At 42.5% G+C, this 26,607-nt stretch overlaps 1 protein-coding gene across 3 annotated transcripts in view; it reads right to left on the bottom strand.

Moving 5' to 3' along the window:
- tenm2 (teneurin transmembrane protein 2) overlaps positions 1-26,607 on the bottom strand; it is a 108,171-nt gene that overhangs the window by 64,255 nt on the left and 17,309 nt on the right. Inside the window, exon 1 of one of the 3 annotated variants that reach the window (XM_038700125.1) lies at positions 1,196-1,396. The exons of the other annotated variants lie outside the window; for them this stretch is intronic. Coding sequence (XP_038556053.1) covers positions 1,196-1,223 — 28 coding nt within the window. The 5' untranslated portion in view covers positions 1,224-1,396. Of the gene's footprint in view, positions 1-1,195; positions 1,397-26,607 lie in introns of those variants that run through there. 3 annotated transcript variants of the gene reach the window in all.

The following is a 26,607-nucleotide window of genomic DNA, read 5'->3' on the forward strand; positions in this document are numbered from 1 at the left end:
CCCATCAGGCCTCTGCTAAATATATCTGCTGATTACAAGTGCAGATGCACAGAGGAATGGAGAAACAGGGGAAGAGCGGGAAGGAGAGGCAGAGAGGGACAGAGGGGCAGAGAGAGTTGGCTCAGAGTAGCTAATTGTTGAGAATAAATGTGTATGCTGATGAAGAAACTCATCACTGCAGATGTGTGTGTGTTTATGTGTGCGTGTGCTTGCATCTAGGGGAGAAGGATTGGCTGTGAGATGCTGATATAAGCACACACGGCCTGTAACAGCTAGCAAGAGAGTGTCCAATGATAAAAGACAAAGCTTAGAGCTGGGGAAACTAACTAGTTTGTCTTCTCTGCACTGATCCTCCTGCCGGCACTTAAAATTCATCATTCCCTTACCTTTCACTTTCCAGTGGATTATTAATGTCATATGAAAAATAACTACAAACACACCTACTCACTGGCAACCAATCTGCACTCTGCAGAGTGTAGGGGTTGCTTTCACTTGCATCATTGTTTTCTGGCAATAGTTGACAAAGGTGGGAGGGTTACATTTAAAATGTAATACATTAAGAGATTACCAATGGTTCAAAACGAGCTTTTTGTTCTGCGAGCCACAAAAGAAATCAAGCATTTTCTTTTATGTTACTTCATACACAAAGCATAAAGTTGATGGATTTTTAGCCCCTTAATACAGACACACACGCACACACACACACACACACACACACACACACACACACACACACACACACACACACACACACACACACACACACACACACTCATCAACATGTACTGGGTGATATTTTTTAAATGTATGTGTGAGTGATCACTATGAAATGAATTAATTCCTCCTCAACCACAATATCAATAATTGACCATGATTACAATCAATGTCTATCTTAAATCTTAAACAATAAATGTTTAAGACTTTAACACCTTTGATTTGATTCCCAGCCCAGCAAACAAATGCTGACTTCGGAGGAATGCAAAAAAATGCAGAAAGAAAATGGCTAAAAGAACAAGATGTGACTTTGAATAAAAGCAAAAGATTGCTTGGCATTTTACTGAGCAACGACTAAATCAGATCAGGAAATGGACAGATGATGAGGTAATGCAGTGGCCCAGGTGATGGATGACATATTGATGTATAAATAAAAATGAATGAAAGGATAAAAGGATTGATGAATGGAGAGCTCTCTTACCCGCGGAGGAGGGCTGGGCCCGGAGCATGTATGAGTCATCCGGATGGGGCTCCAGGTGGGAGTGGGTGGAGTTTTTCTCCAGCAGGGGCACCTGGCATTCCCTGATCGGGGGAGACGGGCCGGGGGAGGGGTGGTGGGGGGCGGACGAGGAGGACGGATGGGACGGGGGGAGCAGGGAGGAGGAAGAGGTTGGAGGGAGTGGACGACCTGGAGAATGGAGGGAGAGAAGTGGTGGAGAAAAGGAGGGGGGGAGGGGGGGGGCGTTAGACAAAACAGATGGCAATGACTGACAGCGATACAGGGGCCTGTTCCAAGGTAGGTTTACTGAGAGATCTACATTTTGCTTAGGAAAACTCAAAATCCCTTAAAAGTTTGAGTCACCCAAAAAAGTTTTGTTTTGATTCAACTTTTTTTCAGTGAATGGAAATTGATAGATCTTTACTGTCAACAGTTTTCATTGGAACTCTTTTTCCATCAAATAAATAGTTCTTGTAAAAACGTTTCTGTTCTGCAGAGCATCCAAATGAATTGGGAAATTGTTTCTGGAAAAAACTATTCCAGTTGAATTTTTTTAAAATGTCAAGTTTTTGTGCTGTGACTAATAGCAGATATTTGGCAATGAAGATATCTCCGACTGATACCTCAAAATAAAATTAAACTAAAACTATTTTTATTTTTTTTTAATATAATTTAGGTGAAGCAAGCCTTAAAAATCTGGAACAAAAAAGACCTGCTGCAGGTTGTACTCAACAGAGTTATCCAGTTCATACGTAAGTAAACTGGCTTCTTGGAACAGGCACCTGGTTATAGCAGCGTGTGTAAAGCAGATTGGATACAAATACAAAAGCTTGCTGAGACTGGAGAGACTCAATATAGAGATAGATTCAAACAAAAAGCCCACAGATCTCCTGAATACATTAATGAGTGACAAAGAGATTTGAACAAATTCTACATGTAAATGTCTTAAACCTAACTGATTTAGGGACATTTATTCAGACATACATCCGCCAAGAACAAATGATTTGCAGTACATAGATATTGTCTTTATTGTCTGCATCTATCTTGCCGCCATAAACACATAAATTAAAACAAGCCTAATTAACTTTTGCTGAACAGCAGCTACTGTATGCAAAATAATAAAAGTAATTTGTGTCAGTTAAACAACAGTATCTATCTTTTTGTTAACATTAGCCACAATATGATCATACCAGACCAAATAAAACTGCAGCTGTAAAACTCCTGAGAGTATTGAATTAAGCAAGAGTGCGTTTAATTGCTTATGAATTCAACTTTTTGAATTTGTAAGACAGAGTGCGCTGCTTGTCATTCAAATTTTCCATAGTCTTGCTTTAAATCAAATGGTAGGATAAGATTTTTGTCGCGAGGACCTACATCCATTGTACGACTGTCCTCTACGTGGGTAAGACAAAAGAAAGTTAACAGCCAAGTCTTTAAATAGTGGGAGCCATGGGACGCGTGGACACAATCAGGCTGTCCCATACACCAGAGAGAGAAGCGAGGGATGGAGAGAATTTACTCTACTCTCCAAAGGTTTGGAATCAAGGACAAAGACAAATCTAATAAATTCTATTTAGAGACGGCTCAAAATATAGAATAATTATGTCTACCATATTTGCAGCTCAATCAATCAACAATATGTTAAAAATGAGGCCACTGAGTCCAGCCAATCCACCAAAGGACTCGGGTTATTACAACTACTAATTAGATAGTCGACCAAAAAGACACTGACAGAAATATAATCACTTATTTTCTCACATTCAAAATGTCAGCCCCGGGCGCAAGCAATGTTTTTTTTCCCAAACAGCCTTGTAAATAAAGCTTTTTTTTTTTTTTTTTTCGGTGCCTTGCCCTTCACCATTCAAAGTTATAATATAAGGGGGTGGAAAAAATTTACTTGCTCGCCCCTGGTTTTACAAACTTCGTCAGCTCTTTCTTTCGCCACTAATAACTTCACCAATAGAACATTGAGAAGTTACAATGCACATGAGAAAGAAAGAAAGAAAGAAAGAAAGAAGGAAAAAGCTGTGAGACCTTGAAGAAAAATACGAGATGGCTGAACATTAATCATCATACTATTTCTTTTTTTTTCCCCTTTTCTCACAGACAGTTCAGTTCAGAATACAGACGCGGTGTGATTGTAATTTGACAGCATTCACCTTCCTATCACAGAGTATTGACAGAAATCAAAATGTGTAAAGACCATAATAGATAGGAGGTTTTTTTTAGATGATGGTGCAATGTTGCTTGCATCAGGGAAACCAATACCTGGGCGAGGGATAGGGGAGGACTCATGTAGACATCATTTAAGAAACAAAGCCAACATTTTTTTGGTTAACTCGCCCATATATGCTGCCTCAAAATGAAGCACATTACTCATTGAAAATACACGTTTGAGTCCAGGTGCCATTGCGGCTTTATAGATATGTATTTGATAGAAATGGAGGTAGAGTGATGCCACTGTCCTGCCGTCCAAACTGCTCCAGCTTAGAGCTTTGCGTCATGGAAACCAGAGCTAGGATCGATCCACAGCCCCACGTTAACTACACCCCAGAGAGATCCCAGCCTTGTCTTCTGTTTAGGTATGTGTGTGTGTGCGTGTGTGTGTGTCCGGTCAATCTCATCAGCGCAAACAGAGAAAAATGGATAAACAATGGCAAAGCAAACATTGTGGCCGACAGGAGGGAAAAGGAGAGCGAAGGGGAGGGACAGTGAGAGACGGATGGAGGGAGGGAGGCAGGAGACAACGAGGTCACGGGGGTAACCAGGGGAATGGAGAGTGAAAGAGAGAGAAATGAATGGAGGGAGCAGAGGACGGAGAAAACAGGACAGTTAAGAAGCTATGAGCTGACAAAACTTATTGCCAATAGTAAACGGGGAAGAAAGCAATAGAGGAGGGTAATTAGGAGGGGAGGAGGCAATGAGAGGCGAATGAGCAGTGGAAGATGGAGGACAGGAAAAAAAAGGAATGAAGAGTAAAAGAGGGAATAAGACCAGAAAAAAAGCGATTGATCCAAATGAATCGATCACTCACTTCAATTGATGGCGAGAAGGGTTCCAGCTATTTGCATATTTCACAAGACCTATAATGAGGCTCTTGGTGACAACAGGCGATGAAAAATGTCCGCAAGTGTGTGTGTGTGAGTGTGCGTAGAAGCACACCTTTAAGATCGCATGTTTTCATAGCGTGTGTACAAAACTATGTGTGTGCGAGCTTGTGCACATTTACAGTTATGTGGATGCGGAGTGTGGTTATTAATATTTTAAATCACTTTAATTACAAAAAAAAGGAAAAATTGCACTAGTTGGCCAAAAGCAATTAAGGGAACTTTAATCTCCTTAGCAATTATGCTGTGGGGCATCCTTAACTCAGTCATTTCTGCCCGCTACATTTCTAGAAAGGTCAGTGGAAATTGCTTTGTGTTATTAGAACAAAGACTTAGCAATGAGCTCACGTGGTCCTCTTGACGATTTGTTCGTTGCCACCCTTCAGCCGCCTCCCTGGCCATCTGTATACATTTCTGAATCCTTCTCCCTGTGCCCGTCTCTCGCTCTCTGAATCTACCGTTCTCTCACAAGTGTTGATTAGTGTGAAAGAAAAGTGTATCACGGGGGGTTGGGGGGACGAGGCATCCTCAGACTGTGGCACTGCTTTGAAGACATTAGTGGAATCCCTTGATGATTTCATTGGAATGTAAAAAGAAACACGATCATCATTAGCTTGTTGTGTGAGCACCGGGCTTTGACTTGCTTGTACGAGTCAGTGTATGAGCTTTGACTGTTGCTGTGCTACTGCACGTCTCAATTGAATCATCTCAACAGGCCTTCGACTTATGTGTAATCCATTGTTCTTCCATGAAGCCATTCTTTACAGTGCAGTGACACTATATACATCAGATATAATTCTGCTTGTTGACTGTTCAATGACTTCTCTTCTTCTCGTCCTTGTCTCTATTTCTGCCTCTCCCTCCACCCCTCCTTCCCGCCTCACTCTCCGTCCATCCGTCCACCCATCTGGCTGAGGTGAGGAGTGGTAGGCCGAGGAGAGTGGAGTGGAGCGAGGGATGGAGCGACAGCTGGAGCCCAGTCAGACAAGGAGAGACAAATTACCCCTCTAACGAGAGCCATTCATCATCTCTTCATCTCTCCCTTCTTTCATCCCTCTCTTCCTCCACACCTCGTACGTGAAATATTGCGCACCTGGAGAGCAACTCCAGAAAAAAAAAAACAACCCTGAAAAAAACCCCTCACCAATCTCCCGCACAACTTTACACTTGATACTGTTCTCATTTAGTTGCTACTCATGTTGCCAAGTCAATCAGCACGCTCTTCTATTAAGATGACGCAAAATAACGAAGAGAAGGGCGGGGGGGCACAACAAGATAAGGGAGACGTGAAATGATTGAATGAGCGGTACGCGGGGAAGAGAGAGGAAAAAGAAACGACACACCCATGCTGGCACACGCAGAGACTCATTACCATGGCTGCTGTCAGCACAGATGTTGGACTGAGGGGGAGCTGTCAGTCACTGTGTGTGTGTAAGTATGCACGTTTATATGTGTGTGTGTGTGTATATGTGTGATAGTGTCTGACAGTGATCTGAGGGCTATTTAGTGATGACAGCTGCTGACACAATGGGCCCTTTTCTCTATTTATCTATACAGTGCAGTCTGTCTCCGCCATCTCATCTCTCTTCCTGTTCCCTCCCCTTTTTCTCAAATCCTCGCCTCCTCTTTCCTCTTATTCATTGCTTTCTAATAGTTCACATTTAGCGCGACTGTAGCAAGATGCACACCGGTTGTTTTCTCTATGTGTGAGCAACAAATGGATGTCGCAGCCTATCCAGGAAAGGTCTGAGTTCATCCGCTTGATACCTTGAGTGTGTTCTCTCAAAACCTCCCACTCATTTCTTTCCTTTCATAATCAGAGAAGAGGGAAGGGAGAGATGAGAGGATGATTCAACAGACGTGTTTTAATTAATAAAGTTGAGCTTTCACAGCCTAGAGAGACGATTGTATCGCTGGCTCTTTCTTTGATGTGTAACAGAGTGTCTGGGTTCTTCTCTGGCCTAGAGCTCTCCTCCTCTTGCGCTTCGTTCCTCTCTTTCATCACGCCTGCATCACTCTATCACTCCAAAACTATGGGGGCCCTCTTCCCAAACACACACACACACACACACACAGCCTGTAGGCGAGGCAGTAGACGCCTTCCGGCTGGGAAAAAGGTGCTATCCACACTCACAGCGTCAAATTGTTTTGTTCTACATTTCAGCGTTTTCTCGATTTCAGATTTTGTATTCCTTCCAGGATTATAACGAAGGCTCAGCATGTGATGTAATCACATATTTTTGTAAAAAAATGCCTGGGTTTTCTTGAAAGTGACAAATCTGTTAGAACTGTTTCTGCTCATATGAACCCAAAAGTTGTGTTTTCTGATGCGAGAACACCTTGTGCACCACTGTTTACAACATAGGTTCCCAACCTGTTTTGTCTGAGGTGGATGTTATTTAACACTATTAATTATTTATATATAAGTGGATTTTATTTAACACTACAATTTACATATATATAAGTTGATATTATGACAATATATCTTTCATAAAGGTAAAATTTTCATGGACTCACCATCATAACACGTTGTGTTCAGGTTTTATAGGTGAAGTAAATTCAACAAATCAAAATTTTGCCTCAGGGGCTTTATGATCTGTACAAAATACAACAAACTCTGTCCCTAGACCCTTAATGTGACTCTTTTCAAATCAGTTGAGCAACTGCAAAATCTTTCAACTTCCGAAGTAAAGTTACCTAGGGATTGGGAATCACAGTTTTTTTTAGTAAATTACGTCCTCATTCCTCTTCAACACAGCTCAAATTCATTTAATAATGAGATAAAAAGAAATGTTTAGTTTAGTTTTAAGAAACATGCACGATACTAAACTTAAGTGTTTGCACTACCATAATTTGTATATTCAAGACCAAATATTTGGCTAAAATTTGAATTATTTGTATAACTTTATTGTATAATTTCCCCATACTTTTCTTTAAACCTGCAGTGCGGAACTTTTGTCTCCCCCTTCTGACAGTGAGAGTAATTATACAACATGCGTCTGATATTTTAGTCTCCGCCATCCTGAGTTGCTGCTTTCTTTACCTTGCACCCCCTTCAGCTCCGGCAAATCATTCACTGCTTATTGGCATAAAACACATCACAACTGGTTTGCCAGAATGTCGCCACAGACACCAGATTTTAAAAGTCCAGTATACTGTGAGTACAGAGAGAGTTACCTGGTGGGCATAGGCTTAATCAGCATTGTGTGAACTTGTTTGGCAAGGGCTAGAATGTAATAGATGCTCTAGCTTTAAATCAGACCTTGTGAAGTTGTAGCCAGCTCAAGTTTGAAATTCTCTGAAAAGGAAAAGACATACACATGCAGACTTGGGAGGTGAAAAGATAAAGGCAGAAAACCTTTGCCTCGTTCCATCTTTTCAATCACAAATCAAACCCCACCTCTTCTGAAGGCGGCACCCAATGACTGTGAGGCCATTCAGAAGTAACAGGTTCTGATTATTAATCGCCTCTGAACAACAACCATATCCTTGATATGACGAGGGGCGCATAGGAATAATACAGACCTAATACATACCAAAAACATAAGAAAGGACATCTAGAACATTCACAAGGATATGCTTGAGAATTGTGTTATTCTACATAACATATAATGCCACTAAGTCACTGACAGTGTAAGACTGTACGCAACAGGGTGCATGAAGGAATGATGGAAACCTGCGGCAAGAATCCTAACAGATCATTTCTTGAGTAATGGTTTAGAAGGTCATTCCTCACTCCTCTCCTCACTCAAGTGGCTGTTTTTTTTTCTTTTTGACAAGACCAGCCCAGCACCTATCTCCATCTGCTAATTGAAACATGCCTCCCTGTTACTAAGAAGTGCAAGTTTGTGAATGTGTCTGTGGCTATACATAGCATTAGGATGCTGCAGCACACCCGTGCTGTCCATTGACAGAGGTGTCCACTGCGTAACTTGGGGCAACCACGGAGGCTGCATTACCATATAAATTACATCCATGTTGTCGCTGCTGCTGTGGATTGATGGTATTGTTATGGATTCTAAACATTAGACCCTCATTGAAAACAATCAAAATAAATAGCCTTCTCCTCCCACATAAATATAAACGCATGGGTGCACACACGCAGACACTCGCTTTAACGGCATGCACACACATGTGCGCCTGGAAATGCACAAAAACGAGCACAGATACTCAACCCCAGGTGCAGAGAGACACCTATCCTCTCAGCCTTCCATTACCTCTGAACATGCTCTGTAATGTCTGTCTGTGTGTGTGTGAGAGTAATGTGCAAAATCTGTAACAATGCATGCCTTTTTGCTGCTGCTGTGTTCAAGAAAATGCTTGATGTCTATTTGCGAATCAATTTGATAGTGGGAGAAAAAACGTCATTTTAAACTTGAGGGCAGAAAACACAATCCAATATAAATCAGCACCAAAATAATAACATACGTATTAGTGGCATAAAATATAATAATAGAGTAACATCTAACAGAGTAGGGGGGCATTAAAAAATGGAGTCATTTCTTGCCAAGAAAAAAAAAAAGCCACCTAATTATTTCTAAATTTGTAATTCAAATTATAAAATGCAGTGACAGCAAGTGTACAATGCTGAACAATCTTTTAATAAATTTAAGGGCCAGGCAAAAGCAGTCTTTTTCACATTAAATTGTGTTTTACATAGTTGGAAGTATATGTAGTATATTGTATGATATCAGCAGGGTTGAGAACAAAATATGGACAATCTCTTTGATGACTGGACATAGCACTTGGTCTTGGCCCATAGTGAAAACACTAACAAAACAACAGAAACCTGCTTGCAGCTTTGGAAAGACCTTCTTAGATTTATATGTTATCTGGAAGAGCAATATCTGTGTGTTTGTTATCTCGACTGGGGCAAGCTTTTAGGTGTTGCGAGTGCAGATATCAGTGAGGTGAAATGCTGGGAAGAGCTTTTCCCCCAATCTGTCATGCTGCTGAATCATTTGCAGAAAGTTTAGTGACATGAGAACAAATTGTGAACTAGGGTACAGATAACATGTTATGGACATGAATTAGAAGCTTTTTACTAGGAGAGTATTAGGTCCTTCAGCCAATTTGATTCCACATTTTCACCTGCTTGTCATGTAAAATTGTGAGTTAGATTTAGAATTTAGAAATAGTTAAAAACCAGCTTTGATTATAAAGCTGTAATTAATGTTTACTAAAAGATTAAGACAAGGCGGCCTTGAGTTCTGATAAGATCAAGGTAAGGATTTGGAATGATAGAAGCTTTTCCAGAATTAAAAAAACATAATTTACTGGTGAAAACTTCATTAATTAGCACTTAAATTTGAGTCATCGAAGCTTAAATTAATTATTTACACCTATTTACGACAGCTTAAGGCCCAGCGCTGACTTTTTTGATGAAGCATAAAATAAAAAAAAGAGCAGCTTGCTAGGCAACCTCTGAATCCCTGGTCTTAACCTAACTGTGATTTTGCTGTGAAGTAAACTCACAAATCTGTTCCGATTGGACAACTGGGAAAAAACGCAAATAACGTTAGGTACTTTTCTGCCCAGAGTATTTTTTTACTTATGGCACTCCTGCAAACACACAAGACGCCCAGGGCGCATGAGCGGTGCACAACATGCTTACTGCCTATAGACGCCTCTCACTGCAAGAAAAAAATGCGGCCTGTCTGATCAGGGACTTAATTTCCACTCTGATGGTTCCAGCTGCTGCCTGCTTATAGTCTTATAAAAAACAAAAAAATACCTTTTCACTTGCTGTATTTCAATTTTAAGATAGGGCTCATTTCATGGAATTTTTGGAGACAACGTTCCTGCAAAAACAAAACTACATTACCCACAATCGCTCAACATCTAAAAGAACGACAGTCATCAAGAATCGAATGCATACGAAATTGCACACAAAAAAACAAACACATTCTGACACACAACAGTACACAGACTACAGAAACACACATTTAACAACATTCTGCAGATACACACACTTTCACACATGCACAGGTGCCTCCACAAATACCTATTCAACATAGCAGCGCTCTGCTGAACCACTTGCTGTGGTTACTATGACAGTCTAGTTTGTAAAAAAATGACAGAAAGAACAGAAAAGAGCTGGAAAACAAATAAGAAAAATTTAAGAAAACAAAAAGGTTTGAAAGCGAGAAAAGAACTGAGGGAAGAAAGAGCCCAGGGAAAAAGAGGAGATGGTAAGTGATCCGGATTTGTTTGGTGCAGGGATCTGCCAGTTTGTGACCTTGTGCAGTCAGAGATAGCGTGTTGTATTGTAATCTCATGAATAAACTCAATTTCAATGAAGTCTTTTATTTGTGTGATGTTACATTATGTGAAGTACGTTTGCCTGTGTGTGCCTGTGAGACAGTGAGCTTGTGAGGCTGACTCAGCAGTGTCTCCTTTGATGATTAGCAAACACATCACGCACACGCACACACATATATATGGAGAGTCCACCACAGTGGGATCAGCCAAAAGAGGGGTGATGTATTTCGAGCCAGCGGATAATGATTGTACTGTGGCCTGTTGCTGAGAGAAACCTCTCCTCTCTTTGATGTTCTGCAGCCTCTATTTATAGTAACAGCTGAAAAAAGGATGGAGAGCAGAAAAAGACAATAAGCCACATTATATTCCCTCTAACTAGCTTACTGTTGAGCACCACTCTCTCTCTCTCAAGGTGAACAGGCTGGAGTCTCTACACACTGGGCCAAATTCGCGGAGCCTTTTTGCGCCTTGGTTCAGACACATTCTGCGCCTTTGAGATGTATGTGTGCGTGTGTTATTTATCAAAGAGACAAGGCAGCGTGAAGGCACAGTTTGCCTGTCATCTGAGGTACACCATGTGTGCCTCTCACTTTTGTGCACATGCATTTGAAGGAGGCTTGCACAAATAATACAAATAATAGGAGGAGATACAATAACTCTGGTTGATTCTACTGGATTTTTACAAAGGTTCTTTCAATTTGTGAGGGACATTGTTATAGGGGTAATTCTTGCCTTTAATCAAAAACTGGTTGTGGCAAAGGAAAGCAAAGTCAATCAAGTGTGAGGGCACCACAATCAAGTGTGAAGGGGAGCTGCAGCGAGTTTGTTTAGGGACAAAACAAATGTTCTCAGAAAGAAAAATGGAGAAGTAGCCAAGAATAAATAAACACAACATCTGACCAGGTGAGGACAGTAAAGATGAACGAAGAAGAATTGTGGTGATTGCTTTCTCTTGCTGAGGAATCCACATCATGCTGGCTGGTATTTCTTTAAGCAATCTTCCTTTTGTGCAACTTTTAATACAACGTTATAAATTATACAGAAATGCTATTTTCCTCAAAATCTAGTTTAAGTACTTCAACTGTCTAACTTTTACAAATCTTACTATAAATAGTTCATTACAATTTTATTATAATAGAAGCCCAATTTATTTTCCCAGTTAGAGTTTAATTGTGGGCTTAGTTAATGGAACTGACATTTTAGATATTACAATTTTTTTTAATCTCAGACAAATTCTACTGCTGAACTGTACCTTTTGAGCTCTTCATCACTAGCGGAATGTGGTTAGGAGGCGGTCCTACTCACTGATTACATTATTAGCTGCTGCCTTAGTAAATCAGATGCTAATTACTTGCAGATTGCGAGCACAAACTGAATGAAAGGTTCAGACCAAACGAGTGCCACACTATCACGGATGTAATAGATCTGGCCAACTATCTCCCAGCCTCCGTCCCCGTGAAGGTGTGTTTGTGAGTGTGCAGAGAGGAGAGTGGAGAGGAGCGATTGGAGTTTGCAATGCATATCTGAGCTATTTGAAATAGCTGCTGCTTTGGTCATGGAAGGCTGAGTGGATGTGTGTACGTATATATGTATGTATAAACTTGTGTGTGTGATGGGGCTAGTAACAAGCCTCTGTCTGTCTGTCTGTTTATGTATCTATTTTTTCATGCAAGACCACGCAATCGTCATACTGCCTTACAATTAGCACAGCTTGCATCAGCTGACATCAGCTGACTCAGGGGAATATGGAAGTCCCCATGCTGATGGACTTCACATGCAGTTGTGCAACTAGGTGTATGCCTGAGTGTGTATTTCGGAGCGCTTGTTTGTGTGCCCATTTTGCACAAACACTCTCTTGCAAACGTGATGCAACTCTCCAAGGCACTACCTGCAAACCCATTCAGCTCATAAACAGTTGTGCACAGCCAAGCAGAGGCAAAAGACTTTACTAGGCACTGGAGGAGACAGACAGCTCAGTCAAATGTTCAACATTAGGCTATTAGTCTCACCCCTTCAATATGAAGTACAGACCTTGGAGACAAATAATAAATGCTAATCTTTGTAGGACGAAGCCAAGTCAGTCAGTTTAAGCTGAGAGCGCCGAATGAGATTTTTAATTACTGCATGACCTGGGGTATATTAGCGCATATTAATGAGGATCATTAACCTAGAGGTAACTAAGACCCCTCCTCCTTAACTACAACTGATAGCACCTCTGCTGTCTGAAACTAAACTATCGGTGCATCGATGTACGTGCGTGTGCGTTTTAAGAAATGCTTCTCAGATGGTTTATTCCATCCTTTGTAATACATTGCACGTCCTTGGTAAAAGTAAATAACTGGAGTCAATCTCCTTTTACTGAGGAATTATACAGCTGAAAGCCTGAACTCTGGGTCAAAAATGCACAGTGCTGAATACAAAACCATGGTTTGTAAATTTAATGTTTTTGTGCCCATTTGTTTCAGATGAAGGATGGCAGGGGCAGGCACTGTGGAAGAAAATATTTTCATCTGGGCAGCTTATGCAGCCTCAGACAAAAAAAACCCCATTTTCAATGGGCAGCAAGTAGGTACAGCCGAATGAAAGATGAGCAGAAGGGAAGAACAATTTCAATTGACATATGCAAAGGTCAAGGTAATTTCAGTGGATGAAGAACAGGACAAACAGAAAAAAGGAGAAAGTTTCTGCCTGTCTCTCTCTTCAACTGCAAGAGGTTGAGGTGGAGCAGAGGAGGGCCCATTTTCCACCGACTGCGGTGCAAATGCCAGGGATGATATTTACGTCATCCACTCATCATTTCCGTAATGCCACTCCTCCGGTGTGTGAGCTTTGGACCTGCAGTGCCATTAGGCCGCAGTCTCAGTTGTACAGAGGCAAACGCTTTTATCTCAGAAGAGGGCGGACCAGCCGTATTTAGCTTGTATCATTTGCTAAGCACACACACACACACACTCACACACACACACACACACACACACACACACACACACACACACACACACACACACACACAAACTCATTCACGCACATATGCCTGTGTAAAGATACACTTATGTCCACACACTTCCTTATCTCTTATTCTGTCCCTTTCTCTCCAATCTCCTGTCTCACCAGTTTATCCTTTCATCTTTACATAACTGAACGGTCCCTGTGTGACCTGCTCTAAAACTAGTTGTTGCACAGTGTACACACGCAACACAGCAACTCTGCAGTGCAGGGACCCATCCACCTGAGCCTTGTATCCTTCCTCCAACTCTATTGCATATCTCTACTTATGGCAATATCCTGACTGGAATATAAATATCAATAAGATAATGTGCGAGGGGATTCAGTTGCACTGATACACACATAGGGCTCAAATATGAAATATAGGGCAACACAGCAGAGGGAACGGGGCTCCTTTATGCAGCGAATCCATAGAAAGAAAGGGGGCCGTGTTGTTGAGAGTTCTGGGTGGTTAAATGCACAATGGAGGCAATCACTTGAGCAGTGTGAAATTCTGTCTGGTTCTGGTATGGAATAATGGGGCATAATACTGCTCTCTGGTAACCACTTACATTACATAATCTGATGGTAAGTGTAGTATGGCTGAATGCACCATATACGGTTTACACTGTGCTGTGGTACATTTTATGTAAATTGTGTGTATAAATGTGTGCGCCAGCCAGCGTGTGTGTGTGTATGCATCTTCCTTCAGTACACCGCACATTAATTGCCATTCCCAGTGGTCGTCAAGAGAGCGCAGGACTCCTGTGGGACATCTGCACCTTCATTAGACTGCACTGATCATCACGCTGCAGCACCAAGAGAGGGCCTGTTCCCCTCTTTCATCACTTCTTCTTCGCTTCACTACTCCCTTGCCTCTCTCCAATTCTGCCACCGCTCGGCGTTTTTCATACGTTGCGCTATTTCTCAACCAGACCCTGCAGTTGTGTTTTCTCTAAATGTTACCGTCATGGCATTTCTGGGTATATTAGGCCAGTGCAGAGAGGTAGGACTGGAAGGAACAAGGGGAATGTATGAGAAAGTTCTGGACTAGCTGGACTTGAACACAGCTGTTCTGTTCTCGCCCCGTATGCACTGCTGCTACACGGTGTATCCCGCTCCCTCAATTTGTAATGGCTTATGATTTCACTGCCTCCCCTCTCATCCTTCAACATTTCTGTCACTTTACTCCCCCCCCGCTTCACCCTTCTCCACTTCCTCTCCGCCCTCATCTTGCATGTTCTTTTGCATTTTCATTCCCATCAGCCTTCCTTTCGTCATTATCTCTCAGTTAATACTCCTCACTGTCTCGATCCCCAGCACAAGTGGTTCTTAGCCCCAGGGGGTAGGTTCACTAGCACTCCACAGACCCCTACAGACATGTAATGCACCCCGTGCCCCCCATTTCCATCATCGCCCCCCTACTTCTTCCAACTTAGCCCTCTTCTCTCTCTCTCTCTCTCCCCTCCTTTCTCCGCAGTGGATGAGAGACGCCAGCTGGAGGAAACAGAGAGAAATGGGCCCAATTACAGCATTGGGAACTGAAAGTTGGCTAATTAACTCTAATTCGCTAACAAACTGCTTTTTTTCACCAAGAATCATCTCTCTCTGTCACATGGCACACACATACATGCATGAGAAACTGCATTTGCATGCACTGCCAAGTAGAAGAGAAAAAAAAGGCATAGACACACATCCATGTTCCCACAGCTGCAGGTACACATGCACACAAACACAAAAACATACCCTCACTCCCCTCCCATCTATACACACACACACACACACAATCTCACATGCCCACACAAATGTGCGCGGACCCACTTGCTCAGCTGTATTTACCGCAAGGGCAATATGTTGATTACGTTAGAGTGGCTGATTATTGCACAGTGACAGTAAAGGAAACAAATGTCTTTCATAGGCAGGCATCTATCTCAGTGAGAGGGCTTCTAGCTATGGACTATCGCAGCAAATGAGTGCACTGTATCCAGCTATGAAAGACAAAAGAAAGAGGGCAGGAAGGGAAGAGAGCGATTGCACAAATGAGGCGCAGGGAGAACAAAAAAAGTTCAAGCGCCGGATGGAGAGAAAACAGATGAATCAAAGATGAAATAAAAAAGTGGATGGATAGAGAGAGAAGATGAGACAGAGTGAGGAGAAGGATGAGGAGCGATTCCCGGGGTTTTGTACTGAAGCTGTGAAACAGTTTTCTCCTACAATGGGATAATGGTGGTTAGAGGCAAGAACAATAGGTTTATCTTGAGCAAAGATGCTATCTGGGGTAAAACACAGACACACAGGTCACACAACCTCACACATACGTATAGACTGTAGGATGTTACATTACTTGCGTGTATGTGGAATTATAGTATAGGCAACAATAAGCTTGTCAATGTTGAGTTATGAGAACAGGTAATCGATCGATTGCACACACGCACGCACGCACGCACGCGGGTGAAAGCTTCACTTAAAGCCATTGTTAGTGAGTCAAGATATCCTCTCATCTCATCTCATCTCAATGAATAGTGAAATCCAGACATGATAATAAGCATCTTACATATGTGTGTCTTAATACATGTACACGAATAGCGTACGCACGCACACACACACACACACACACACACACACACAAACTGAGTCACATTTTCAACACCTGACCACTGTGCAGATGGTTTTAGATTGGAAAATGCCACCTCTCACTGCACCTAACACTTGCACTCCCTCCAATCCTTCTTCCTCCCTCACATCTTCCTCTTTTACCAACTCTCACTCCTTTCTCTTCCAATAAACTCCCCTCCGACTGTCCCTTTCTCAACGATTACCCTACAACGACACTGATAGTTACTTCTCTTCCACTCTCGTTCCGTTTCTCTGATCCACCTCCTTTTCGTCTCCCACTTGCTCCATCTCAGTCCCTCTCTCACACCTCACTAGTGATGCTAATACCCCAAGTAATAGAGGACACCATTCACAGTGGATGTGTGTATGTGTGTGTGTGTATTTGTGTGTTAGCGTGACCACACACTCTGGAAGGGACTATGTCTGGGAAGCGGAGATGAATTTCCTCCTCTGATCCCATTTCTCCGTCTGGGCCCTGCTCTCCTTCTTGCTGGGAGAAAATCCGATGGAAATGCAATCACAATCAGTTAGGGTCCAGACGAGGATGGACACACACACACACACATACACTCAAGGACACACACAAACATACACACTATTCCACTACCGCAAGGGAGCCATGCAGAAAATTGTTTTGGACATGGTGATGAGGAGAAGGGGTCTGGGGTGTGGTGAGGGGGACTTTTTAATTTACATTTTTAATGTAAAATATCATTCAAAGAGGGAAAGTTAGGCATCTCATTATACTGCTTCTTTATTGCACACAAGGCACATCAGTCTCAGGGTACTGAAAAAAAAATGCACATGCGCGCACATATAAACAAGATGTGTGAACAACCTGCTGAGCCCTCCAGCCATAATCACAGTGTTAGAAATGGGGCTCTTCCTCAGACCATAAATCTGGAGAGGAATAATCTACATGTCATACAGATGTCATCAATCACAGATCATCTTTGGATTCCCTCTTTCTACTTGCAGCCATCTAAGACGGGTCACTTTGGGGGGAAAACTTTATAGGTAAATGACCCACTCTTCATATAATGCAGCTTTAGGATTATGGATGTGGAGGATCTGACTTTGACTTTCTGCTCACATCACAAGTGCTCACACCTGAACGACATGATAGGTTGTTTGTCAGTGTTAATGTGTTTTATGATGTGCCACCTCTGCAGTTAAGGTTAAGATTAGCAAACTAAAACTACCTGGTTAATGTTTAAGGGAAAGATCATGGACAGGGTTAAAAGAAACCAAAGTTAATTGCAGGAAGCAGATGAGATATGACCCTAAGTCTCCAGTGTGAGACACTTTGCAATCATCTACCCCAACCTCCTCTACAGTGCTATGACAATATCACGCCACTTTGATTCTATGAGAAAACTCTCCTACTCTGTTATTTACTTGACCACAAGAGGTTGCTTGTCAAAGAAATGCAAATTTTGGTCATTTCAAGTGTGTTTCAGTATGTCATTTGTTTCCAGTTATGACCATCAATTTTAAAGCATCTGTTTTTTGGGGGGGGCACAGAATTCAAGAAAAAGCTGAACATCACGCATGCTTGTGAAATATTGTGGCCTTATAAAGTCGTTAATAGCTCATTTGTTAGCAAACCAGAGCATATTTACACATCCAGCAGACATGGAGCAACATTAACATTTATTTGGAGTCATGTTTCTAGCAATCTGACAAACATATGTCTAATATTGATTCTTCTTTTTGCCGTTTTGGTTTTCACCAATTCCTAAGGGAAATATTTGGCTCTTAATCTCGACCATGTTCGCCAGCTAGTCGGTGACCTTGTTAGTGAGTGTTTTGGTGATTAACATGTCGGGTACAGCAGGCTTTTTATCTGATTCCTTGTCATACAATGGGAGGATGAACCTCAGCTAAGGACAGAGGTGGTTTGCTTTCAAATAAAGATGCCCTGTGTATTTGATCTACACACGTTGTTGATTTCCACAACAGAAAAAATACAGTAAATGGTTCACAGTAGTAAACAATAATCTCCGTCTTTCTAAACTCTTGCTCTGCTCAATCAAATGAGACAATTCCCGCCTTTAGCGTTGCCCCGCCTCTGAGGTCAGAGCCAGTGATGTCATGCCAAAATGAGACTGTGTGTCCCTCAGAAGCCCCTGGGGGTCCTTGTGGCCTGCTCATGTCATAAAGGATAATCATCAGGCCATCAGTCTGACATCCTGGCTGCTGTGCGAATCAACCACCTGCAGCAACACTAGTGGTGATGCCTCTAATGGCGTGTGTACATGCCTTTGCCTTTGATTATATGTGAAACCATCTGCAGTTACTGCAGTCGCACCACCAGTAAGAGTCTATGATCGTGGGGTGTTGCCGCACATGTACGTTATCAACATCTGACTGTGTTTATGTAGACTAAGAGGACATCTGGCCATGTCAGCAGTGATTTAAATGTTCTCTAAAGAGGAGTGTGAGTCAAGACACAGTTAATAAACCGTCCATCTGACGGGTGAATTTGACTGATGCCGATTTGTGTCAACAACACTGTGTCTATTTAAAACTTAGTCCCTTACCTGCAGTAATTTAAATTCAAACCCTGTATGCTTATCATATTGAATAGCAATTTTAAATCAGCAGGATTTGTGTCAGCGCTCTGATAATCATCCCGCAAAGACCTCCTTGTCAAAAAGTGTAGTTTCACAAAGTAATGCAAACACACTGTTGGAAAGTGAACCCGACACTGCCCTTCCTCTCCTTCCTCCTTTTTTCCCCCTCCTTTCATGCTGTTTTTTGTCCTCTACAAGTCTCCTGCAGTTCTTAAAGGCTGAGACGGCACTGTGGGAGTCTGATCACTACTGAGTCCACACGCACACACAAACACACGTACACATGTACACACACACACACACACACGCACACACACACACACACACACACACACATACACACACACACATACACACACACACACACAGTGAGTTTCTTTTGTGCTGCAGAACCTCCACCTTAAGAAGTGTGTCTGTCAAAATGAAATTGCTGGCTGCATTACAAGCCTTTGAAGGTATTGAAAACTCGTTTTTTACAATCACCCCACAGGCAGGTAGAGAGACATCAGTGTGAGTGTGTGTAGTTAGACAGTTTCCACCAGGTGGTTTGGGCAATATTTTCTGTTCTTTTAGTCAGTTTACGGTTGATTATTATTGTCTTCGCTACAGTTTGTTGCTGAGCTTGTTGTCTTTCCCCAGCCCTCCACTCCACACCCACCCACCACGTCTTCGTCTGGATAATCCTTACCTCTTTCTTCCCTTCGAACTCTTAGCAAAGTCATTTCTCCCTGAGACCCCCCACTGGGGAAAAACAAACTTTCAAAGCCAGCCAAACAATGAGTCACACATACACACATTCCTCTATGAAAAGACACACTCCCGCAGAGGAACATCAAGAGGCACAGAACGGACATAATGGCTTTCTGATAATTATTCATAAAGGTGACTTTTGTGTCAGTGCCACTAAGTGCTCGAGCTCAGCAGCATGGAATGAGCCTGGAGTTAGTCACAACACACGCAGATGACCAACATTATGGTCAGGCTAAAACAGACTGACACACACACACACACCCCCCCCCCCCTATACTTAGACACAAAACCACACACACACACACACAGGCTATCAGCTGAGGCACACACATATGCAGATTCCGTGACTTGGAATCGTTAACGTTTCAATTAGCTGCAGAGGACAGTCTGGCCACACACTGATGGCCATGCCTCCCATCTGGGGTTACTGCAGTCAAACAAGCAGGCGGAGGGACGAACGGACAGAATGACGGACAGGCTGATGGCCCTCCACGCTGATTAATTCTGAGAGATGAAGAAGGCGGGGTGAAATCAGGACACAGCTATGAGAATAATCAGGAAAGACTGGAGAGCTGTACTTTTCCCGGAATTACAATATGGTCCCCGAGAGCATATGGTTGTTCTCTGTTTCAGTTTCTGTTAGAGTTACACCTCCGGCTCTACAGTTATATAACAGTCTCACTCCTTTCTTTGAAAACAATCTTTCACCTTATCTCTTCCGCATTCTGCTTGAACCCGCTTTTGTTTGGAGCTGCCGGGACATAAGCAGCACCCATACCGCTGCAGCAGCATCAACAACAACAACAACTGTCCCGAAGGACCAGGAGCGAGGAGGGCTGCATCGTCCCTCCATGATCTCTCCCTTGAGAGACAGCCCCCACACCCCCCACCCCTTTCTCCATCTATGGTTTCAACAGCGAAGCATTATCCTTATCCCGTACAAAAGTCACTATGAATGACAGTACTGAAAAAAAGAACAAAGGTCAACGAAAACCTATATTTCTTCCTCTGTCTATCTGTTCACCTCTCTGCTTGGACCCCTCGTCATCTCTCTCATACTCCCTCCATCTCTTTCTCTCCATCACCCTCTCTCTGGTGGAGGATAGTAATCCCATTAGGATCAATATTCCAGGCGAGTGAGCATCCTTTCACTGCAGCAATTACAAACCTTTAGAGACATAAAGGAGAGCATTTCTTCACAGCTTAGACCATCAATCAACTATTTAGCTTCAGAGGCAAAGGATGTTGTGTGTGTCTGTGAGACAGAGTGTGTATGTGTGCGTGTGTTTCTGAAATCTGCAGTATTGTTCCGTCTGCGTTACTGAAATGACTGCTGGGATTTTCGTCTTATGGATCCTATTATGGGTGTATGAATACATGAGAGAGCTTCTTAATGCACACTTCCCATCTGGCGGTGCAACAAGGCCCTATCATCTCCCGTGTGAATGCACGTATTAGCATTGTCCACAGTGGGATTTCACAGACGGCTAAGCTTGGGTGTTTAGCCAGGGGTTAATATTTCATGCCTTCATGTTATCTTGCCCCCGCCCGCCCGAACCGCCGTCCTTCTCTCCTTCCAGCCTGTGCAACAAATCCATGCAGGTTGCCTCTGTGGCGTCACCTCATTGCTATGCTAGTGTGCCAAACACACGGTATGCTAATTTAGCAATCTTTGAACTAGGTACCTTGACAGCTGTGGAGCCTTCCCATGATTGTAATTCTACTAAAAACTGGTTTCTCGCTAACATAAATACCGCTGCTGGAATCCCTCTCCTGCCATCTTCCTCTGAATGCTCTCTCTCCTCTTTTCTCTGTCTCTAATGAGGTGGCGTGACTGACAGGAATGGTGAGGGCATATCACTTCTCATCTTGTCAGCTCTGCAGCCACTTGTGCCCCTCAATGTCACAGGGCTCTTTGCCTGGAGGCCCCCGCCTTCCATCTATCTAACTGCTCCACAACCCCCATCTGGCACGTCTCGCTCCGAGACAGAGGCACCCTCGGTTGGGTCACATCTGGAGGCACGCTTGGTGATGGGCTCTGGAGCACAGTATGGCTACGATAACGTTAGAAAAGGGAGAAACAAAAACAGAAAATGAACTTTATCAAAGAGCTTCATATACATTCTCTGCACTGAAAATGTAATATGTGTCTGGGTTACAATTTGTTAGAGAGTATAATAATTTAATCAGTTCTTTACTGGAGCGGAAAACAGAAAATACTGCACTATAGGTCTGATACAGCAGTGTGGGTTACAGTGGATCTTAAAACAACAAATACTAAATATTAAGGCTTACAAAAAACACCCAGGAAATGACAGATCCAAATGGCTCGCTATTTTTATCGACGATTCAGAGCTGCATCATAGCCTGTGGCTCACACTGTCAAAATGATCGTTCTAATTCTTTGCCATGAAAAAATTCAATTAGACTATCATTAGACCAGGCTGATGATGAGGTTCTGTTTATCGTTAACTGCACATTATTCGATTCTTCATTTAACAGGCAGCGCCTCATTTACTGATGATCCATTTAACAAATGCTTTTCTAAAAGTTTCTTTGGGCTGAAAATGTGGAGTTTTTGAACGTAGTTGTCTAGAGCGTTGCACAGAAAATCTCGGTACATTTTCATGTTTCTCTCTCTCTTCTCTGACACAAGCTATCTGCTTCATGTCGTGCAATGACAAGTTCCCTTTCCTGCCAGTTTGACTCAGAAACTCAAGCATATGACTACATGTGAAAAACAAAGGGAGTGGCAGGAGGTTTAACTGGTAGATTGCTGTATACAGTCCCCAAAAAGATGGGAGATGGAGCAAACACTGTGCATGCATGTATGGAAGAGTGTTAGTGAGAGCACCAGAAGGGGCTTGATGGCACTTGTGGTAGTGGATTAACTGTTACATCCCTAACAGAAAGTGGTAGCCAGAGAGAAGAGACTAAAGCCAAGCCCTCTTTTTGTGAGGGATTTTTTTCAAAACCAACAATAGAGAGGGGAACAGATTGACTCCTATAGGGCCAGCACTGTCTGTTCTTCTTTTCCTGCATCCCATTTCTATAAATCTCCAAATTCTAATGCTCCCAGAAAGGACTCTACTGTAGTTTGAGCTGAACTTGGAATTCATGTGGGACCGAATTTGGCTTTGCACCCTTACTGGTGAGTCTACCCGGTGCCATTGTAACTACTGCACATCCTGCCTTTCCATCACATTATCCCACTTCCAGCGTGCACATATTCTCACACTCACACAAATCCACACACATACACCAAAGGTCCTCATACCGATCACCCACTTGTTCCTCTCAAAACCCTGGAGACGGAGAACACAGGCTAGCAAGGGAACAGGGTATGAAAACAGAGCGCTGGAAGAAATGCAGCGCTGGAGGAAATAGTGGCAGGGTGGAGGACATCTTTCCTCAGAATCAAACTGTGCATATTTTCATCTTTGCTCATAGACGAACTCCCACAGGACATCAGTATGCCAAACCAAAGGCCTGCTGCGTCTGTTTACTCTGCGCTACAAGAGAGGAGACTGAATCAAACTCATTTCAGTAAAGAGAAATTATATCTCCTTTGATACCACTATGTGAAGGCAAAATTCGCTATCAAAGCTGCCTCATCGAGCAGATAAGTCCTGTTCCAATACCTTCGAGGAGCTAAACGCCGGCATGACAAATATGAACCTAACGCTGTTTTGTAAAACATGCCGGTCATATACAGCAGAAGGCGGTAAAGACGATCACAGTCAAGCACTTTAATTGAGTGATGAGATTTTTTGATTTTATCCAAACAATGTGAAAATTGAACACACAGTGTGATAGATTTTATGGAGAGTCTCCTCACAACCTTAGAGTTTGTTTACAGGGGTGAATGGCAATAATGGTTGTATGTTGGCCTCAGAAAAACAGTTGTGGTGATACCGCTAGATAAAATCTGCAATATCACAAACACTGGCGCATGGAACACAAAAAATGGCTTTAAAGTTTGTTTATCTCCCCGCACACCTTCCCAATTATAATGTCAAGGGAATCAAGTCTGAATCAACAAACGATTTTCCTTCTTGACGACTGGCCCGCAAGACATGTTTAGAAGAAATAAATTCAAATGGAACTCAAATCAAATGGAGTAATATGGTGGTGTGGTTGCCATTCTTCTTCTGTTTCCCCTGCTCTTTGCTGCATGTTAAGTGGATGAATGTGTGTATGTTGGTGAATAGACATGTGCTGACAGCCTGGCAGCCTTCATCAGAACATAGCATCTCTGTCAGACCGCAGGCTGACTGAATGATGAGTAGAAGAGCAGCAAAGTGGAAAATGAGAGGAGAGGGGCAGGAAGAAGAGGAGGCGACGTGAAAGAGGAGCAGAAGTGAAGGAGGGCAAACTGAGGTTTTGAGAAGGTTGAATAAAAAAAAAGGGACAATGTGGCTGTGATTGTGCTTGCGATATGTGGTGGCAGAGAAGAGGTGAGGAGGATGGGTGGACTAAGGGAAGGAGGCAGAGAAGAGCGGTGACAAAAACAGCCAAAACAGAAGAGGCTGATTTAATAGCTACTGTAGGTGTGTTTGTTTTGCGTCCGTGTGCGAGCAGGAACTGGTGTAGGTGACTGGCAGGGTGTAATAAGAAATGTGACCTATTGATTGGCTGTAGAAAGATGTCAGAGCTCAGCATGCAGGGTGGAGGTGGTGTCACAAAACAAAATGGCTTCCTTCCTCTTCTTCTCCTCTGTGTATTTCATCTTCATTCACGTCTGCTCGGATTTATCCACTTGCCAACACTTCTTTAGCATCCAACCCGAGACTTGGCGCGGCGACAGATAAAATCTGATTATTATATGATTATGATATGTGGTTAAGGTAACAGCGCCTGAGGGCTGTGGAGCGTTATCATGTGAAAGTGTTAAACAGAAGAGGAAGTGGGCTTCCCCAGATTGATAATCCAATTAAATGACTGCTGTGTGTTATGTTAAAAGCGGCTGCAGACCAGGCTACATACTGTACACACTTGGATTCAGAGGGTCTGTCTGTGCAGCAAAAAAAAATCCAAATGCGTTACACTACAGCAAAAACACACATATATACACAGCTTGTATCATCGTTTCCATCTCTGTTTCTCCAGGCTATCATATATGAAAGGTGTGAGTGAATCCCGCAAGCATGGCCTGGAGGATGAAAGAGCATGACTTGACCTCGATGCTGTTGCTTGACTCTCAGCATTATCGATAAGCGCAATAACATCTGGCAAGAAGGCACACGATTAATCCTATAGTACCTGCTCTTCTGTAACAAGCTCCCTCTCTCATGGCCCACCTTGTCAGTGTTTCTCTGTTTGCAGGAGAAGAGATCAGAGGAGTAAGTACACAGGAAGCCTATAGACAGACCAAGCAATTCAAATGCCACGCAGGTGATTGATTAGCTGACCTGACCTGGACTCCTGCGTCAATGATATGGCTCATGAAAGAGCATCAAAGGGAGGAGGTTTGAGGCTGTGTGCATGTAGGTGTGTGTGCGCATGGGACAGATTTCTAATGCTGCTATAAAGGGCCGGTCATAGCTGATCAACTGCCAGACTGTCGGTCAATTATTGATGAGGTTGTTTGATATTTAGGTGAAAGGAGAGGAAGAGAAAAAAGTGATACAAACTTTACTTTCTTTATCTTTATATTATCATCGTCATACCTCTTCATTTTCTTTCTGTTTTTTCCCACTCCCGCCTGACACTTTTTCTTCTTTTTTTTTTTACCCACAGGCAATTTATGTGTAGATAATGATGTGTTTTATTTTTGTTTATTTTGTTCGTCATGGTTGAACACAATTTGAGCAGTATTTTGGGTAGGGATTTTGTGTTCTACAACAATTTGGAGGTCTATTGTGAATGCTGTCTTGTACACATCTTAAACAGAGCATTCACATATTGTACATTTTACTCATGGTTACCAGTGGTGGAAGTACACTCAAGTAAACGTTAATGTAAAATTACTCCATTTAATGAAATCCTGCATTTAAAGTATTATCTGCAAAATGTATTCAAAGTATCAGAAATAAAGTACTTGTCCTGCGGAATGTGTAAGTAATATTGTGTAAGGTAAACTAGTTTTTATATACAGTTAGGTATTTTAGTCCAGTGGTTCACAACCTAGGGTTCAGTACAATAATTCACTCTGAAAGGAAATACAAGTATATAATGGCATAAATGGAAATATTCAAGTACAAATACCTCAAAGTTGTACTTATATACAGTACTTCTACTTGGGTAGACACACTTAGCTTCTTTCCACCAATGGTTAGTACTAATCAGACTCTGAAAAGCTTCTACAGAGGCACAGACACAGCTATTTTCACAGACTGAGAAAATAACCCTGATGCTGTCATAGTGATGTCATAGGGTTTATCTCAGCTTGGACATAACAGAGAGCCTGAGTTTAAAAGATGTATGATTTTACCAGACAGGAACAAGGCTAACAAAGAGATGCTATCAAGTTGCATTACGGGAAATGTAGGATTCAGCGCTCTTGGAGCTTGACCCATACTAAAGACCATATTAGAGCCTAATGTCAGGATCTCCTTTCCTCCTCTATGTGTACAACAAACTCCTCTCGCTCGTTTCCACTGGCACTTCCTGCAACAAGTCGCCTCTCACGAGATATTAGAGTGAAAAATGTCCAGAAGCGAGACTTCTGTTTCCAGTTAAAAACAAAGGGTGTCACCAGAAGTCACTCGTAGGGATCCTTTCCATGATGTTGACAGACTGAACCTGTCAGTAACAAAAAGAAGCACTTTTATGGACATAATTTTGATGGCCGTAGAAACATATTGCAGCCACTGCAGAGCCATATACTGCATGGATTCCACAACATTTTGTGCCAGTCATTTTGACACCAAAATCTGTGAATATAGGGCCCAGGTTTAAAAATATGTGAGTGGTTGTTTCACAGATTACAGGAACCTACAGATTTGACAGTGAATGCGATTTAAAGTCCTCCTGAAGTATCACCATCCTTGGAACCAGATGAAGGCAAAGAGGCTAAATATGTTGGGTGAGAGAAGGAACAGATTTTATTTGCAGAGTTAACTGCATCCTTCATTGTTTCCTGCATGCCATATGTTGT

Source organism: Micropterus salmoides, unplaced genomic scaffold (genome assembly GCF_014851395.1).
Source record: "Micropterus salmoides isolate LMB-PRFRI ecotype aquatic unplaced genomic scaffold, ASM1485139v1 Ms_hic_scaffold_5, whole genome shotgun sequence".
NCBI lineage: Eukaryota > Metazoa > Chordata > Actinopteri > Centrarchiformes > Centrarchidae > Micropterus > Micropterus salmoides.